The 21,191-nt window shown below is 36.8% G+C and overlaps 1 protein-coding gene across 1 annotated transcript in view; it reads right to left on the reverse strand.

The window, feature by feature from the left end:
- Positions 1-1,266: 1,266 nt before the first annotated feature.
- Positions 1,267-21,191, reverse strand: part of LOC133528591 (nephrin-like) — a 268,556-nt gene continuing 248,631 nt past the window's right edge. Inside the window, exons 16-17 of the mRNA XM_061866029.1 lie at positions 18,431-18,525; positions 1,267-1,709 (exon numbers count right to left, since the gene is read on the reverse strand). Coding sequence (XP_061722013.1) covers positions 1,587-1,709; positions 18,431-18,525 — 218 coding nt within the window. The 3' untranslated portion in view covers positions 1,267-1,586. The remainder of the gene's footprint in view (positions 1,710-18,430; positions 18,526-21,191) is intronic.

Below are 21,191 nucleotides of genomic sequence, written 5' to 3' on the forward strand. Positions count from 1 at the left end.
ATTGCTAGGATATCTAGGAGAAAAATAAAATTGTGTGTGTGTTCTACACTAACTGGCTGCATATGTAAAAATCGATAGTTGCTGCGCGGATTTTTGACATTTGCGGCAGCAACGCAGTCGACAGTAATGTCTCACTGCAATATTACCGGTGTAGTCTTGATCTTGAGTGAGTGTTCAGTAGTTTTTGATTACTTTGGGCGCTCTGTCTCAATATCTAATCATTACTTTAAGTGCCAGGACTCGTGAAACGATATCATCTTGTACAGTGAGCTGCGAAATTGCATGGAGAAATTATTAATGAATAAAATCGCCATGCACTTTTACGGCTAATTGTACCTACATTTAGGGTGCAAATACACTGGGATACCAATTCAACTTTACACCTAACATCAAAACGATATCTAAATAATGTCATATTCGTATTATTCTCATTTGCCCGTGCATGGTGCTGACGATATACATCAATCCGAGCGTAATGAACGCGCGACGATAAATGACATAATTTAGACATCGCTTTCATGTCAGGTGCATGTCCAAAATGTCCGATGGTTCCCACCTTATGTGGTCAAAATGATATTATTTTGCCAGGCAACCAAATTGTTTTCATTCAGTGTAATTGCACCATTACGCTCTTTCCAAACATTAGTAATACGTAACTCTTGACTTAGGACCACGTCAATCGAAAAGCTGATCTTTTATCTTACTTTATATATATATATACTGTATCTTTTTTTTCGATTGCTGTTTACGGGTTACCTATCGCAACTTCGAAACATTATTTGTTCAATGTTTCAATGCCGAATTTTCATTTGACCCAAGGCGTTTTTTTAACCGTTGAACTTTTAGAAGAACATCAATGTAACTTAACCTAACGGCCCGATTCGAAGAACGATTAAGATACGTTTAAGATCTTTAAAAGATCGATATCTAAACGACATGTCAAAATCGACGTTTATTTCGATTCCGCCGTGCTCTCAATATGATCTATCTACGACATTTCTAGCGTCAAAGTGACATTGGTTCCCGAATCGAGCTGCTTCTGTCAATTATACGACATAAAAACGATATCTAAATGAGAACTTATCTAAACCAGAACTTATCGTTATCGTATCTCATTCTTGGAATCGGGCCGTAACCTAATGGATTCTACAGGACGCTTTTTTTTTAGTTTAGGAAAATAAACGTTTTTGATATTATATTATCAAATGAAAATTTGACAAATAAAACATCGGCCAAACTTGTTTTGAAATTGTGATATGATTACGACTAACCACTGTCAATGTTCTAACTATAAAACTCCAGTGAGACTCAAATATATTAAAATTACTGTTAGTCACGCATTATTGAGTCGAATAGACCCTCGAAATTTCTCGATCCAATTTTTGAGGATTTTCTGCGTTTTTTAACCTTTGTATTCACCTCGCTCGATCAGTAAAAGCGGTGCAGTCGGTGCTCCCTGAAGTAGATGCTCGAAACATTTATTCGACTTGATAATACGTGTACATCTCCTTTAAAATAATTTTAATACACTGTTACTCTCGCTAAGCCCGTCTCTCAGACCCTCTTACCCGGACGGAGACTGTTCCCTAGATGCAACTCTCCTTGACCCGCCTGCTGGTGGTGACCACTTCTGGCCGAAACCTCGCCGATGCGATGTCAGCGCTGCGGGCGGTGACACCCCGGTTCACCACCGATATGCTCTGTGAAGACTGCAAATATGTTAATTACATCATTATCATTAAAAGCTGAAGTAGGACTGGGGGACACGTTTTCCGTATGCCGGGTGACTTGTGGGCAATAACAACCAATTAAGTGAGCTACGAGCGGTCTGGTTGAGCTGGAGCGAGGCCAGAAGGGTCGCTGAAGATAGGAAGGCGTGGCGCGAGCTTGTGAAGGCCCTTCGCACCTCTGGGGTGCCTTATTACAACAACAACGAGAATAGGGTCTCACAAAATCGAGGGGTCGCGGCAAACCTCGACGGGGTCGGCGAGATGACCTTGACGCCTTGAATTGGCCTGAAAAACTGGTGGGAGGAGAGTTATTTATTTTAAGATTATTATAATGTAATGTTTACCTAGGTATTGGCAGTTGTATTTATAAAATAAATGTTGTCATGTATTTTTCATGTCACTATATGATGTTACTATAAATTTTGTAGTCCTTGAGGCCTACTTGCAGGATAAATTTTTGAATTTAGATTTTTAAAATTTTGAAAAACTGTTGTCATTCATTTTATCAAGAAATTTAAGAAATACAACGCCGTAGCAGGAATGTCGCAACAGTAATGCGGCTGCAGTTGACATCCGAATGTCACCTTGAAGTTTGCTAGATTTGTTCTAAACAAATATTAAGTACAAGTAAAATAGAAGCTTTCAAAAGTTTTAGATCGGATCGCTCAATAAGGAAAATGCAAAAACCCTCCAAGATTAGGTACATGAAACTAACGACCCGCCCCGACTTCGCGGGTAGCAAAGCGTGCTTTTTTTCCAACATCATTAGTAATAATTATCATATTTCAACCAATTTACACACAATCTTAGCAAATTATACATCTAAACCTTCCTCATAGATTCTTTTTAGTAATAGGGAAAAAACAACGCAAAACAGCGTAGGGGGCGCGATTAGCACAGACTGTAAACAAACCGCCTTGATGCATAATTATCATATTTATTCGTAACAAAAAATCTGTGGAAATTTGTCAAAAAACTGTTTAAGGCATAAGTGTAGTCATTTTCCTCTCTCTCCTCTCCTACGTTTGATTTTTTACTTATCTTTAATTATTATAAGAATAAGGAACATTTAAAAAATTATATGAAATCTGTTTTTCGTTCCTAATTTTTACAATAATCCAAAAAACACTTAACACTTAACCCACTAACAAATAACACTTGACCCTACTCATAGTGTTGTGTTCCTGCCGGTGAGTAAGGTTGCCAGAGCTCAACGAGGGGGGTGGGGTTAGGGTCGGCAACGCGCATGTAACTCCTCTGGAGTTGCAGGTGTACATAGGCTACGGAGACTGCTTACCATCAGGCAGGCCGTATGCTTGTTTGCCACCGACGTAGTATAAAAAAAAAAAGCGAATCGTAGGGGCATAGTTATGGTTAATATATACCAAATTGTATTAAAATATTTTCGATTAAGTCAATATCCAGAGAGGAAAATGGGGACTACGTTTGTATGGAGACATGACCGTCCCCTTTCGCCATAAGGTATAAGTTACCTATATAAGTTACTCTATGGTTTACGGTTTGTACTAGTGCTGCCTCCGGCGACAGAACATTGTAATATTATTCCCTATTGTTCACAAAACGACTATTTGTAATTATCCTACGTATGGCTTGACATCATAATGCCAAATAAGCTTATATTTACCATCATAAAATACACATGGAACCGGGTGGCCTTAATAGCTTATCTTGCCTTAGGAGCTCATTTAAGTCATTAATGACTTTTAGAGCGACAGGGTAACAACGTGAATAGTGTGACTGACAGGTTAAGATTAGAATCTGTACCAAAATCCATGTAACACAGTACGGGTGTTTTCTAATAAATACCTACAATACATAGCGAGCGAAATAATAGTACACAGTAACTGTAATTAATCTTAGAGCATTCAACAATCCGGAGTTGCGTTTAAGCGTTTACCCCTCTGTCGAAAACCTCGTCCAATGGTCATACTAACGTCAAACTTATTTTATGAACTGATGTTTATCTGACATTATTAATTCTACCCGGGTATGTTCTTAAACTACGTCCAAAAGAGAGGTATGGGCACTGTGAATGTCATCTCGCTTTGTGTGGTAGGGCACAGCACAGCGGATGTCATTCCAGATCTAGAGCAGAGCCCATCTGGGGAAGTATCTTACAGAAAACCGCAGCCAAATAACACTAGACCCGAAGGTTGCCAGAGCTCGGCCAGGGTGCGGGGTGTTCGGCAACGCGCATGTAACGCCTCTGGAGTTGCAGGCGTCCATAGGCTGTGGCCAGGCGTAAGTCGGCCTGGGCTACCGGGGGGGCGCCGTGGTAGAATGTTCGCGATCCCATGACGACTAATTTTCAGTGTTCAAAATATTACACTAAAATCACAGTCTGTTAACGAGCCAGGTAATTAAAACTGACTTTTATTAAAAAAGTAAATTTTAATTCTTTTTCACGTCACTCGCAGACAATTAGTACCTGCACATCAAATAGAAAAATCTGAACGCTCCTTTTATTTGAAGAAAGCCATCTTGCATTTTTTTGTTCCTTTATCTGTCCTTGACAACCGACCGCGGAAGCGATTAGCGAGCAATTTTACATTATTATTTGACAGTTAGGAGGAAAGGGGACGATCGATTGTCCATACAAACGTAGTCCCAATTTTCCTCCGTGGATGGGCATTATGGAAAATATTTTTACAGAATTTTATGCTTATTAAACATAGCTTTGACTTTTATTATAAAATTTAGGATCATTTAAAAATTTGTATGAAACCTGTTCTTCGCTCTTAACTTTTATGCCCAAACGTAAAAAAAAAAATCGTTTTTTTTTTTAATAACCGTAAAACTACACAACTATAGTCCAATACTGCAACTATGGTCCACAAGTTCGAAAGGAAATTAAGTATCTATACCAATGTTCCTTTTGGTTTACTCCTAGTTTTACCTTCCATTTATAAACATACTTTGCCTTAGAACTACAAAAATATAGTAAAATACACACCTGAACGAGAAAAATTGAGTTTATTTGTGGACCATAGTTGGGAGCTTTGGACTATAGTTGGGTGGTTTTACGGAAATGTTAAAGGTTTGATAAGGAAACCGGACTAATCCCAATAAGGCCTAGTTTACCCTCTGGGTTGGAAGGTCAGATGGAAGTCGCTTTTGTAAACACTTTACGCCAATTCTCGGGATTAGTTACCAATCGAACCGCAGGCTCCCATGAGCCGTGGTAAAATGCCGGGGCAACGCGAAGAAAAAAAAAATAGAAATATTCCATAAACCAGATTACTCTCAGAACTATCATAGCACAACTCCATTATAAAACCCCCCGCTGTCATGCGTCAGGGCTCCGCCATTTCTCAACGTCGGCAACGCAGACAGCCCAAGTTATTTGCCATCGCACGGAACCATGTAGAGTGAATGGATTCATAATTTATGCACCACTCATATCCGACTTCGTGGAAATGGGTGATAATCAATTCATGTTTTTTTTGTGTAAAAATTGGTAGAAGGAAGTTTTGGGACGTTTTAACACGTGACGACGTCTTTGCCCAAGTTCCATACTTATTATATTAACTTAAGCTAACTACAGATGTGGTGAATAATCCTTTACCATCGTGTTTTTACGGAAACGCACGAACGTGTTATGCTATTTCAGACAGTCTCAATACAAAAAGTACTGTCAGTGTCAAAAGTGACGTTTTTGGTTGAAGACATGTCACTTTTGACACTGACAGGTCAGTTTCATGTTTTTTGTGTGAAAAAATATTGGTAGAAAGAACATTTTGAGCGTTTTTAACGCGTAATTACGTGATAACCTCTTTGTCCTATTTTATTTTTTAAAAAAATACTGTCAACGGTATCATGTCGGAAACAGATCGAATAAATAAAACTCGAATTGGCGTATTAGGACCACCACACACTAGCGTCTTTTGAGCGTCGGCGTCTAGTGCTATGAAAAATGGCGTCGCTGCGCAGTTGCGCCAACGTAGCGTCAGGCAGCAGCCATACAGTCGACTAGACGACGACGTTCGGTAGGCGCTAGTGTCGGGTAGCCCTACGTTATTATTATTATTATTATAAGCCCTAAGTTAAAGCTTCAAAATAGAAAGTTGACAAACAGCCAATGGGGACATAGTGTGGCGGGGGTATAAAGCGCGTCACAGACGGCGTGATCATAAATATACATTAATATATCGTAAGATACAGACAGATACCGACAGATATCTTAATCATAATCATAATCATTCTTTATTGCAACCATGGTACAGTATAGATGTTATACAATATGATATACAATGTCTCACATGGACCCTGCAAGGGCACAGCATATAATATCTTATTATTCATAACTCATAACATATTATCATATTATCAAAATTATTTACTTATTTAAGAAAGTCATGAGGCAATTCTTATATTACACATGAGATCACTAATAAATGCCAAACAAATAAATAAATTAATGTACAATATTCATAATACAGATTTAGTTTTTGGTTATAAATTTAGGTAAGTTTGTAAATAAATGTCATTGTTTTCATTAAGTATAGTTAATTATAATTGCTTAGAAGGTGTCTGTAACATCATCATCAAAAAAGTCCTGTAAGTTGTAGTAACATTTATTTATCAGAAAGTCTTTCAACATTTTATTAAATTGTTTGTAATTTTTTTGAGCCTTGATATCATTTTTAAGGTGGTTATATATTTTAACTGCCATGACGTTTGGACTTGTACTATGGAGTTTGAGTTTAGAGGTTGAAGGCAGAGCTAAATTATGTTTAAACCTTGTTTCGAAGCGTCGGGGCTGGTCTACTAATTTTGTAAATAGGTCCGAATGTTTTCTTACGAACTTACAGATTTCGAAAATATACATAGAGGTTAGGGTTAGGGTTAGGTTATCTTATAGACCTTATAGAATAGCTAAGCACCACACATGCCAACGATACCAAAATATTGTATATATCGCTCTCTATCTAGCACCTACATTGTGAGAGAGATGTAGGTACCAAAATATATCGTAATATACCGAGCTATAATATCGCAAGGTATCTTAAGATGCCTTGCTATAAGATATCGTATGATACCAAAGTATATATTAGCTTCGTGTTTGGACTCTGTCAAATGATACGTAAAATATATCGTAAGATGCCTAGATATCTTTAGGTATATTATCGCACCGTCTGTGGTGATAGGCTTGAAAACGAATGAGAGCATTTGAATATATTTGAATAAGACACAAAGGCTTTCTTCACGGGTGGTTTACACGCTAGTGAATGAAATTTTAAGATTCGCGCTTTAAGTTAAACAAGTCTTTTCAAAATGTCGGTTTGTTTCGTTTTGAAATTAAATTATGTATTATCGTTGCAGCATCTTTGTTGCCGCCGCTGTATCTGATATTTTTCTTTATAAAATGAGTGACGGAGTGAACGTCACAATCGCGGCAGTAAAGGTGACAGTCCATTTCTGACCGCAGCTGCACTACTGCTCCGACATTACTGCAGCGGCCTGAACGCGTCGGTGTTATTGTCAATTTCCATAGTAAAATCAATGACGGTACCGACTGCACGTAATATGGTAATTTTAACGTATTTCCGACCGCAGCTGCACTACTGCTCCGACATTACTGCAGCGGCCTGAATACGTCAGTGTTATTGTCAAATTCCATAGTAAAATGATGACAAGACCGACTGCACGTAGCATGGTGATTTTTAGTGTTTGGTGTACATACGACCGCAACTGCGAACCGCACGTCAAATCTTTACAGAAATGTCTTTGGTCACAGATATTAGTAGCTCTAAGCAAAGAGGATATAACCACTACAATATAAGGAGTTTATTACACCCGCGGATAAACAACCCCGATAGTTTCTGTGTTTCGCGGTAGTTCCTCTGTATCTTGGCGTTGCTCTTATTGTTTTTTTTAATGTTTCCTGATAAATTCATTAAATAAACAGTTCTTTCCTTTTTTCCGAGAACAGCTATAAGCTCGAAAGGGCAAAAACGATAGAGAAGCAAATATACGATTTTCAAATTAAGATTTTCATGGTAGGCAATAAGTAGATAGTAGCCATGTATGTATGTATATATAAATTATTTACAAACTAATAATAGTGAAAAAACTGGAAAACTAGTTCGCCTTTGTATTAATGATGAGTGTTTTTTTCCTGTTTTGTGTTCATTTTTGTACAATAAAAAGTTTTACTACTACTACTACTAAATTACAGGACGCACTTATGTGTTAGAATAAGATCGATGTAGGTATGCTAACCATTATCGTACAATCATGTACACATAGCATAAAAATGTGACAACATAATATTTCTATGATGATTCTAATACTGAACGGAGTGGTCGTATGCAATTTCCTCTCTCTTTCCTCTTTCTCTCTTTTTCCAAATTTTGACTGAGAAAATGTTTTGAATGAAATAGCTTATATTTGTGTTAGGATACTACGAAACCACAGTAGATTAAATTTTTTAGTGGCAACAATGGTCGCGCACTGTGCGGCTTAAGAGGAATTTCCTCCCGCGGGCGCTCCGGCTTTAGTATGAGCTCCCTGCCGAGGTTTTTCTGAAGGTCTACAGTAGGGGTTCTTGAAAAAAGAAGTGTACAGGTTTTTAAAGGGTCGGCAACGCGCATGTATCACTTCTGGAGTTGGAGGCGTGCTTAGGAGTTTCAGTGATGCTTATATTTAACAGGATTAATTACTGAATTCTCGCTGACAGTACCGTGGCACAGTGAATTTGGCGTGATAAAATGTGAAAGTGTCGTAATTTCATATTATATACACCGTGGGTTGGTAAAATCCGACAGATCTTAACATTCCTGAGGATCAAAAAATGTTTAGTAAAATTCGGAAAAAAAATGTTCTGTTTTTTTTTTAGCCGATTTAAAAGCCATTTTCTGCACACAGCACGTTATTTCTTTCTACATCTTGGCGAAAAAAAAACATTACAACGAAGAAGTAAAGTTTTCTTAATTCATCTATAGATCAAATTTGCGAGTGTTCTTTTTAGTTGAGTAATGTTTGTCAGAAGGTACAACCCACATACCAACCACATACCAACCCACACACACCAAGTCACATAGAGGCAGCGCCGCAGCGAAAAAGGCGTTTTTCACAAAGTTATTGCAGAAACAAATTTTCGCAAGAATTGCCATTATCTCTGAAAGAAGACCGATTACAGAAAATTTGTATGATATTTTAGCCTCTAAATGCGATTAAGAATACGAGTACAACTTTAAATCTATCAGGTTTTACCAGCCCACGGTGTATAATATCGTGACACTTTCTCACTTTGTCATTTCAAAGCCATTTCTGAAATAAAAGAAGCAATAATTCAGTTGTATTACCTAGAAATACAAAAGGCAAAGTTGTTGTTTAACACCTCATGGTAGCATATGGATACTCAAACGTAAGAAAAATAACAAAATTGAACCACAAGACAAGCGACAGCGGTTTTAAAATAAAATTGTATTGACAGTTGCTTCAAGACTGGGGACTGGGGACTTCAAGGCATGAGGGTTAAACAAACTTTGCTACAGAGCGCAACACGAATTTATTTTATCACACCATCACGAGGAAAATATTTATTATTCCAATTAATTTATTAAATATTCTTTCTATCAGCCCCTTGGCTAACGTAAATAGCTTTCTTCATAAAGGATTTCTTGTCTCGCCCATCAAGTTTTATATGGTCTAGTGATAAACTGTATCTGCCACGACCACGAGTGCCGTCGCCCATGGACACCTGCAACACAAGAGCGATTATAAGATTTAAATTTGTGCTTTAGTTTGAAATAGGAAACTGGACAACATTAAGTGTAAATTGCGTAATTATAGCTCTTACAAATCAATTTATTCGTTTATTCTTTACTTTTAGGTAACTAATGAAAGATTGGTTTAATATGAAAACTCAGAAAGATAAATCTGTAATATTTTGCTAACACTGAACGACTGCATTGGAGAATTTATTTTGTCGCATCGCCATCTCCGAAACCCACGAATCCCTTTGCAAAAATAAAGTAAACCCGGGATAAAAGAGCCTACCTAGCTTTTTGACGGGACTCGCAGACTTCTACATCCAGGCGGTACTAGGCCACCAAAAACGTGCAGACACCACCGGCTGGATTTGGCTGGATCACGTGATGCAAGTGGATCAAGTGCGCATACCGTATCCATCACGAGCAACATGAGTCCCGCTCTCGTCGGGTTGCTGTGTGCGGTGGTCACGCATTTAGTCAAGAGGATGGGGAAGATAATTTCAAAATGTTAACTTACCTTAAGTGAAGAAATATTTCTCTTCTGCATTCATTTAATTCGAGTAATTTGGTTGTATTTCTTCAATTTGAAGTTAAATTGTTATTCATTTAATCGGCAAACAAACGATCACCCACAATATCTGGTTTTTTAATAATATTGCGTAGCTGCCTTCGACTGAATGTGACTTTTGTAGAAAGGCAAACTGTTTTTCGTTTTCGTGTACCATGTAGCATTATCGTCACTTACTTCTTCTCGTAAAAAATACAAATAAGTAAATTAGTAATTTTATTTATACGTCTGACAGTGACATTATTCATTGACTTTGACAATCAACTGACGAACGCTGCCGCGACTGCACGCCGCAAGCAGCAGCAGTCGGCCGCTGCAGTAATGTCGCACCAGTAATGTCGCAACGGTAGTGCAGCTGCAGTTGGAAATGGACTGTCACCTTAATGCGGCGGCAAACGTCACTCATTTTATCAAGGAAATTGACAGATACATACAACGGCGCAGCAACAGTCATGCAGCAGCTTTTTTTCGCCTATTAGGATCGAAAGAGCTCATGTTTCTGGGTTGACATATTTAGGTAACATAAAAAAAATCAAATTTAAGAAAACTTATTGAATAGAATCAGGCGTTACTTTGCAAAGAGTGTGGAAGTGCATGTTACCGAGTATCTTGAATAGATTTCCACAGGAATTATTAAAACTTATAGAAGGACGAACGAGTGGACAAGCTAGAAATATTATTAAAAAATACTTTATTAAAATAAGAGGGCAGTCTACCGAAATCATTTAATTAGATGACCTATGTACCTACCTAAAAACAATAATAATTAAAATGTATAAATATTTCATATAAGACTCCTTAACTCAAAAAATCTTTTGAATTTAAGATTAGTAGTTAAGTTTAAGATTATGTAATGTGATTTTTATTGAAATAAACAGCTGAAATTTTAATTTTTTTTTTGCGGAAATCCATATTAATTAAAACAGAAAATATTACTTTGCTAATCCGCGAAAAGATAACGTGGTAGTCGGTTTGTGCTCGCCCGTTATACTACATGTGAAAATACGCAAGTAAGTAGTTAGCACTGATTGACTAGGACGTTATCTTTTGGCGGATTAGCAAAGTAACATATTTTACTTTTATTTAAGAAAACTTGTAGTGGTCAATTTAAAATGGCCCTAATATCCTACTGAACTATTAACCTCAATTGCTCAAAGAGAGGAAGAGATCTCTCAAAGGGATAAGTTCGCATTTGTTCTAATGATGAGTGTTTTTTTCCTGTTTTGTTTTCATTTTTGTTAAGTGTTGTACTAGTACTAACTACCTATTAAAATTATATTATTGAGTAACTACGCAAGTGTAGCTCTAGCATTATGCACATTTACATTCTAGCGCACTAGAAATCTAAAATGATTTTTGTACGCCGCTGAAATGCTTTGTGGTGTGGAATTCCGCACGTTGCGGATTCTCGCCCGAATTGTTTAAACAGTTTTGTTGGCCGTAATGCAAGTCTTCAGATATGCAAAACATTGCGATGGCTTTCGTTATCATTTTTAGAAGCATGCGTGGAAATATTGTTCTTAATATGTTCCTTCTAAATTAGGTGTTAAGATATTACGAATATAATCGAAATACAAATACAAACTCGTAGTATTTATTAACTACTGGCTTCTGTATTTATAAAGTATTTATTAACTATTTCGTCTGCGTTGAATGATTATAATAATTGATAAAAATTATCCTATGTCTCCGAAAGTCCGAACCTTAAAGTCGTGGACTGGACGCACGCGGCGGGCGATGCGGCCAGCTGTATGCGGTGGTAAGTAAATTTCCCAAGCAAAAAAATTACAACATATTTTTGGGTCAATCGATGTCAATCGGGATAATCAATGAATAAATTACCATAATCCACGATGCATAGTTATTCCTATCCTGTATACATTTCGGCTGACTATTAATGGTAACCTATGAAACGATTCACCACCACTATAATATTATTTTTTATTTATTGTATCTATTTGACGATCGGTCTGGCCTAATGGGTATTGACCCTGTCTATGAAGCCGATGGTCCTGGGGTTCGAATCCCGGTAAGGGAATGCACTTACCGGGACTTAAAATAAATTTATTTGTGTGATGAACACAGATATTTGTTGATAATTTGTTTTCTATGTATTTAAGTATTTGTATATTATATATATCGTTGTTTGAGTACCCACAATACAAGCCTTCTTGGCTTACCGTGGGACTTAGTCAATTTGTGTAAGAATGTCCCTATAATATATATTTATTTAAATTGAAATAAAAGAAAATGAAAATATGTATTTCAGATACCAGACATCCATATTTTTGTCTAAATTGTCTAAAAGACCCACTTGAGTCCAAATCACCTTGCATACAATTTGTTCTAGATTTGTACTCGGAAGAGATATTAATATAATAAATGCTGTGTTTTATATTCTCAGCCGTTAATATTGCCATTAATGGCCACTTCCAGTGTTTTAGCAGTAGAACAGCAATTATTGTGTTAACAAAATTATAAAGTCCGTGAATACTTTATTGGCAAAAAATGTAGTTCCGGTATTATGGCTGAAAAATAAGTTAACAAATTATTTTACTGCGGTGCACTGTTGATAATTTTACCAAAATGTTTGAGTTTGTTTTTAAGATAATTTTTCTGAACGTTTCCGACCAAATTGAAAAACAAAATAAATTGTATCGGGCGGGCCCTAATTGGGACAGCGTAATGAAACAGCGTTCGCGGCGTTATGTTTTTCTTTGTGTTGAACACTTTATTAATAGTTTTTGTACAGTCAGGAGCGCAAGTAGCTACGGAATAACTGGAATACGTAAAGCATATAAGCAACAGAAAAATAAAAATCCGCCGCTGTTTATTAATACTTGGAAATCATACCAAAAAAGAGGTGTTGCCTTACATCAAACCAGGTAGTTTTGTTTTTTATACATATTGGTAGTGATGAAATAGTAATCCAAGTACGAGCGAATCGAGGCACTTAACCAGCAATGTTAACTATAATTACTACGTATAGAACCGGCACAGAGAACCAGTATTTTGCGACATGAGTTGTTGTTGTTTTAACAACAAACCGTATAAGCGGAGCGTGAATCTCGCGACCTAAACGTGTAAGCGCCATGAACTTTACAACGCTTACGGCGTTTTGGTCGCGTGGCAAAGATTGCGACAATTTCATTGGTGGGTATGGTTTCTCAATAGTAAAAATAACGCAATACAACGAAATGCCATCGAGTTCTATGGCAACAAAACTGGAGCGACCACCGAAATTACAGAACATTGTGTTATGTTTTAGAACTGCTGATCTTTAGGCCAACATTCTCCCATTTTTGCCGCCATTTCTCAAGTCTGCTCTGTAGTACTCTGTACCTCGAGTCCGTCTTCACTCACAAGCACAATGTTGTTTTGTCTCTACGAAACAGTTCGCTACATACCAGGAAACCCATATTATCGGCTACGAGGTAGCGCTATGACCGCCCGCCGCTGGCTTGCGACGCCCTCTACTTTTAGACCGCGGGCCAGGAGCTTAATCGTCAGTCATCGCCTCCCAGCTGATATTAGAGATGATAGTTTAGATTCTATTTTATATTTAAAAAGACCTTCAACCAGTTGTATCACGGTGGAAAGACCGTCAGCTGGTCACATCTAATTCAGTTTATAATTTATTCATACAGTAGCGTTTCTACTTGAACTAACACAAATTAAAATATTTTTTTTAGAAATAATATATTTTTTTAATGATAATTTGTGTAGTTTATAAAAGTATTATATATATTACCTATTAGTTTGTATACTGGCTTAGTAGTATTAGACTTAGTATTTAATTTTGGAATATTTTTTTTTCACACTGCACCCACCTTAGCAAATTTCTGTTTGGCCCAGTGGTTGACTGGTAGAGAATGCCTCAAGGCATTAAGTCCGCCTATTGTACGTTATACTTGTACTTGTGCAATAAAGTTTAAATAATAATAATAATAATAAGTAATCTGTATTTGTTTGCTCATAGTAATTTTGCTATTTATTTCCAAGTTCCTATCTGCGCCCGCTGCTGACTGTACAATTCGTTTATGCTCTTACAATTTGCCTGCCGAGAGAACCCTCATTTGTTTCTGCAATATCACCATCGTTTATCATATTCCGCCTTTATCCTAGTTAGGAAATAAGTAGTACTTTACGATAATTTCAAATTAAGGGTACAGTAAACACCCTTATAATGGACGTGAAATCAATAATGAGATTTAACGGGCTTGTGCACAAATCACGCGAGGTTTTTTCAGCAAATTTTTGATCCCCTTGGTAATATTTGGTGAGGTTCTTGGCTACCCCTCCCTCCCCCACATAACCTCACGTGTGTTTTTTTTCATGTGATCTAATTTTAAGATAAATAGTATTGTATATAGTAATATTATTTATTGTTCTATTTTCGTTATAAATGTGATGATATTTTCGCGAAACAGATTCGCTATTTTGAAGTGCGAAGTAATGATTTATGCTTAACGAAGGCGGAAAAAAGTACGTACTCATGTAGTATATATTGTTTCTTAGTTTCGTTCCTGTAGAAAAATACACGTGGGGTCTCCTTCCCAACGTGATTTGTCGTGATTTTTTCGTGATCCCCCTCCCTCTATCGAACTTCGCGTGATGATGCACAAGCCCAAACCATAAATCAATCAATCATACATATGTATCATATACCTGCTTAAGTTTGAAGTTTCTTTAATTTTTGTTTGTTTTAACAGAAATAGCACCATATTAAGCTTAGAATACATTGAAAAGTGGAAAAACTACAGTCTTGGGTGAGACTTGAACTCACGGCCTCTGGATCGATATTCCAGCGCTCTGCCATCTGAGCCACCAAGGCCTCATCCATAGGCAGAAAATTTTCCCACCATGTGGGTCTAGGGGACCTTAGCGACATCTACCGTAAGAACGTTAAATTTCTTAGACGGCTACCGGAGTTCCAAGTCATATTGGAAATTTATTCTAAGCTTAATAGCATCGTTCGCAGACATTTCTGCTTGTTAAAAATTAATATAGTCCATGACTGTCCATGACTGGAGAAATAATATTTTATATTGCTAATTATGTATGTTGAAATCAAGTTTTTGCAGTAAGTGTATTTCATTTATTAGGACAAAAACATAACACACGAATAGGACATTCAATTTTTAACGAGAAAACAGTAAATGTATTAAAGCTTATCATATTAAACGTCTTGTTGCGAACGTATTGCGAACCGGCTAATATTTGCCAACGTCATGGAGTAGATGGCGCTAGTAGTCTTGTTTAAGTTAAATAACCGTTTCTAGGTTAATGGGATTTTCTGGCAGAAGTTAAGAGGGTAGATGAGAACGACAGTAGGAAAAAGGAGGTTGTGTGCGAACAAATCTACGGGGGAGTTATATTTGCTTTTAGATCAAGTCAAGGACATTCTTATGGTGTTATTAGAATAATGATGTGTCTCTTGTAGATTGTGACCAACGTTATCAGTGCTCAGAGTGAACAGTGATCCAGTGAGGCTAATATTAAGGTGAACTTTGTGTTAGGAATGGGGTCGCTATAAGGGGAAATATGGAGGCGACTATTAAGCTCAAGAAACCAGGTGGATAATCATGTGAAACTCATGCTATATGTAGGTAATAAAGTCGGACACCAGCACAACTCATATCGTCATCTCACTGACGTCCAGGCCTCGTATCGGTATGTAAATAGTACATTTACATATCGCTTTTCAGTATCCGTAAAAGCATAGCTCATTCGATAGGTTAATAAGTATGGTGAGCTTGACGACACGTCTCATGGTTTGTGCCGTTATATTAAACCATTTACCAAAATTAGACTACTCCACGAGTAGTACCTACAGTTCCCTGTACTGCACAATCGCTTTCAAATCTACTGTAACAATGATAGTGGGAATAATTTTCATCTCCACAAAACGGCTTAGCTCGACTACTGCGAATCACATAATCACCATACTGGATATTGTCAATAGAGATAACCGAGCTCGGTAACCGTTTTATCTTTCAAATTGTTTCCGTTCATTCACCCGGGAACGAAAAGGATTCCGTTTCCATTTGCGGTTACCTGTTAAAAGACTGTTTTATTGAGATACCAGGTAATGCAAAATTGGTTTGTCTTTCGTTATTGTCTAACGAAATTAACCAGTTTAGTTAAACATATGGAAGCAAGATAGAAATAGTATTGGTATCTCTTTTTCCGTATAGAAACAAGTTTAACTGAGAGTCTCCGAAAGTCGAAAGTATTTTAATACACACCATAAAATTTCGTTCCCTCTTCTTACTGGTAAGGAGAGAGAACTTTTTTTTAGTTCACGTTCATTAAATTAACCTGTTTTGAATGGACAAAATAATGTAACAGGTTAGGAACGATATTTACAGATATTTCAATACCTAGAAAACATATATCGTTAATAGAAAGCAAATTTATTGAATTATTTTAATTATTAATATTTCTTAAGAAAAACCTGTGGTCGATATATGCCCTCAGCCCGTAACCAACGGTACTACGTGGTATAAATGTGGCCACTACCCTGCTAGCCATAAATACAAAGATTTTTAAGAGTTAGTCTGGACTTTAATACTCGTACACGTAATCGTTGACATAATAAAACTACAAAGTTATAAAATAGAGCCATTTATTCGTTTTTATACTAGAATATAGTGAAGTAACCACATAAAGACCACTTGTATTGTTCCTATACAGGCAGAGGGTCATATACAAACCACAAACTTTAAGAGCGGATATTGAACTAAAAAACAATCATTGGGATAAGCTGTGACATACCACAAATGACATCTAACTGATATGATTCCAATATGATTCAAATATCGGTTTGATGTCAGGTGAACGTTCGAGTTAGCCTGACAGTCTCAGTTCGTTTAGCAACACGATGACGGAAAATTAAATTGCCGCTATATTATGCTCTGTAAAGGTAAGATATGTATAAAGTATATTAAATTTCAGTAAATAACGACTTTTCCTTGTAGCAGGTTACCATAGTTACGACAAAAAATTTCAACTAATTGAGATCTATATGGGTGCCAAATTCCATGTGTTATTATGCCAGCGAAGTCAATAACGCCGCATATTCTTAATATTGAACTTGACTTTCATTTTACAAGTATGTTTTATATAGGTACATTTTATATAAATTAATATGATAATGGCTGCCTATCATGCATATGTAACTTCGACATTAAGATACGGCGTCATGTTCTGGGGCGATTCCACTGATCGCGGGTTGCCTTTAAGGCGCAAAAAAAATGTTTAAGATCTGTTTGTGGATTACCCTCAATGGAAACCTGTAAACTACTATTCATTAGGCTCAATATACTAACCTTGCCATGTCTATAATTTTTTTAAACTGCGGTTGTCATTAAAAACAACATGCATCAATTTTCAACGTTTAAGCACTCTCGCAGATGTGAAAAAATTAACATTCGGCTTTGCTTGCAAAAAGTATTTTTGGGATGGCACCAAAAGTTGCCAAAACATAGTATTATAATAGATAATTCAATTGAATTTAAGAAATGCTTGTATGGATTTTTGGTACAAAAAGCATACTATTTGATAATGGAATATTTACTGGACATATATTGAATTTAAGTTAATTTCGTTTAGTTTTAAGTACACTCTTTTTATTGTTTGACTAAATTAACATATTATTTTCGTTTGACATTATGTTACAATTTAATTTGGAATTTGTATGCCAAATGGCAAAACATAGAGAAACATAAATTATTGTATAAGAGCTATATTTAACCTATGTTTACAAATAAATATATTTTGGTTTTGATTTTGATAATATGGACCCTCATTAATCAAAAAAAAAGTTACTTTGCTAATCCGCGAAGTTATAACGTGCTAGTAAATCAGTGCTAACCCGTTATATTATGTATTTAAGGTCAAAATAAATAAATTATATCGTGTCAGACCCGATATACCTAATAACTGAATAAACCACTCTAGGTTTTTAGAGGAAGAAGGAATCGGATGTATTTGACCCCACCGGGCACAATTGGGAATAAGTTTTTCATATAAATCATTCCCATTCATCCCCGCCTCATATTTCTCGATAAGGTTCGCAATGAATATATACGCAGCTCGTTCAAGGTAGCACCTATTACCGAAAAACTCAACGAGAGTAGAATGAGGTAGTATGGTCACGTTATGCGAACGGACGAATACGCAGTGAGGAAGGCTATGAACATCCCAAGTAAACCCCAGAGGTAGAGGCAGAAGACCAGCCTGGTAGTCCAATGTCGAAGAAGAGATGAAGACCCAAAATCTGACAACACAGGTAACCCAGGATTGTCCTGGCGCCGACGTACGAGGAGGCCCGACCCCAGCTGAACTGGGACAAAGAAGAGGAAGATATGGGTGGGTATAGTTTAACTTACCATACTAGGGGGTAGAGGCTGGTCGCTGTACAGCCTCAGCGGGTCGCTCTCGGACTGAGGCAGCGGCTGCTTGCAGTAATCGCTGCATTTCTTATCTGTACAAATAATAGGAATTACATAGATATAAAATAATGCAAGTATTATATGAAAATAATTCCGTACACGGCGGGAAGAAGTTGATAGTTCGAGATAATTTGAACCTTACAAGCCCCGTCACATCTCCATCGAGCATCAAATTCCGCGAGGGCAGCGGCATAGGCAAGGTAGAAAAATATAGAGGTTTCGGTGCCAAGTATAATGTTATTCCATTCGGTGTCGAGACCCTTGATCCGTGGGGCCCTGGCGCTCTGAGTCCCTTCAAAGATCTGTCTAAGAGACTTAGAGACGCCACAGGAGATCAAAGAGCTGGCAGCTTCCTCGCTCAACGCATCAGTCTAACGATCCAGCGAGGAAATGCTGCCAGCGGTACGATGCCGCAGGGGCCATTTTTAGATTTATTTCAGTATTAATTCTTATAAATATTTAACAAATGATATACGATTTACGTATTCTAAGTTTAACTAAATTTCTTCAATTCTATATCTCAAATTATGAACTTCTTCCCGCCGATGGTCAGAAGGAATTAAGAGAACCTACCGGGAAACACGAAACCCGGAATTTAGTTATCTACCTCTCTATCGTACGAATACAAAAGTGATAGAGAGGCATATAACGAAATTGCAATTTTCGTATTTCACGGCAGGCCCTCAAAGCTGCAGCGTCAGATCTTTTTAGGGTTCCGTAGTCAACTAGGAACCCTTATAGTTTCGCCATGTCCGTCTGTCTGTCTGTCTGTCTGTCTGTCTGTCTGTCTGTCTGTCTGTCTGTATGTCTGTCTGTCCGAGGCTTTGCTCCGTGGTCGTTAGTGCTAGAAAGCTGAAATTCGGCATGGATATATAAATTAATGAAGCCGACAAAGTCGTACATTAAAATCTAAAAATTTTTTTTTTGAGGGTACCTCTCCTACACGTAAAGTGGGGGTGAACTTTTTTTTTTGCTTTCATCTCTACTGTGTGGGGTATCGTTCGATAGGTCTTTCAAAACTAATAGGGGTCTTCAAAAAACATTTTTTGATAAAGTGTATATATTCGGAGATAATCGCTCCGAAAGAAAAAAAAATGTGTCCCCCCCCTCTAACTTTTGAACCATAGGTCCAAAAAATATGAAAAAAATTGTGGAAGTAAAGCTTAAAAAAGACATTAAATGAAAACTATAGCGGACATGATCAGTTTAGCTGTTTTTGAGTTATTGCAAAAAGTTTCCCCTTCATAGTAAAAAGACTTACTTTAATTAGGTACTGATTATGCAAAGGGTCTAGCCGCAATCCTATAGTGAAACTGCCCCTGGCTGAAATGTATACATTTCTTAGAAGCGTTAATTGGTCTTATTATAAGATATCATTTTACAATATTTCAAGCCTGGAATCCCCTTGGTTTGGATAAAAAAACAAAAATATATAAAATCTTTTTTAATTTTTTTAAGCTAAACTAATGGTTAGATTTCTTTGAAATTCGGATTATACATGGCACTAATAGCAATACATTTTCACAAAAAAAATCAAGGTTCTAACTTATTTACAAAGGCCTAAAAAAATATTTTTTTTTGTTTAATTTTTTTTTTATTATTTACAAGAGGGCGACAACCTCAATTTTTAGGTATTTAATGCACAATACAATATTGCATGAAATATATTTTTTTCATAAAAATCCATTTGTGGCAACAAGGTAAAAATGTCTTACTAATGCAGGCCATTCGACTTAACGCGTCTGTAGGTTACACATTGGGCCAACGTACTTGGCTCATTGTGTACTTCCGCCTTTACAACCATTTAGTAGGTATTAACGAGCAGCAGCTAGTCGAGCAGAAAAATTGTTTACACTAAGTATATATTTTTTAATGCAGTATTGCGTATTTCATAATAGGAATGTTTACGTAGTAGTTGTTTACGTACAGCAATGGTAGATTACATACCGAGGCCAATAAAATAAGAAATGTCTCAGAACACATCGGACTCGCCCATGAAGGGTTCCCTACCATTTATGACGTATTAAAAAAAACTACTTACTAGATCTCGTTCAACATTTTACCACTTTGGACACACATTTTACCACTTTGGAAGTGTCTCTCGCACAAACTATTCAGTTTAGAAAAAAATGATATTAGAAACCTCAATATCATTTTTGAAGACCTATCCATAGATACCCCACACGTATGGGTTTGATGGAAAAAAAATTATTTTTATTTTATGACGTATGAAAAAAACTACTTACTAGATCTCGTTCAAACCAATTTTCGGTGGAAGTTTGCATGGTAATGTATATCATATATTTTTTTTAGGTTTTTCATTCTGTTATTTTACAAGTTACAGGGGGGGGGGGGGGACACATTTTTTCACTTTGGAAGTGTCTCTCGCGCAAACTATTCCGTGTAGAAAAAAATTATATTCGAAACCTAAATATAATTTTTGAAGACCTATCCATAGATACCTCACACGTATGGGTTTGATGAAATTTTTATTTTTTTATTTTATGTCGTATTAAAAAAAAAACTACTTACTAGATCTCGTTCAAATCAATTTTCGGTGGAAGTTTGCATGGCAATGTATATCATATATTTTTTTTAGATTTTTCATTCTGTTATTTTAGAAGTTACGGGGGGGGGGGGGGGGGACAAACATTTTACCACTTTGGAAGTGTCTCTCGCGCAAACTATTCATTTTAGA

The sequence above is a fragment of the Cydia pomonella genome, chromosome 19 (genome assembly GCF_033807575.1).
Source record: "Cydia pomonella isolate Wapato2018A chromosome 19, ilCydPomo1, whole genome shotgun sequence".
Classification (NCBI taxonomy): Eukaryota; Metazoa; Arthropoda; class Insecta; order Lepidoptera; family Tortricidae; genus Cydia; species Cydia pomonella.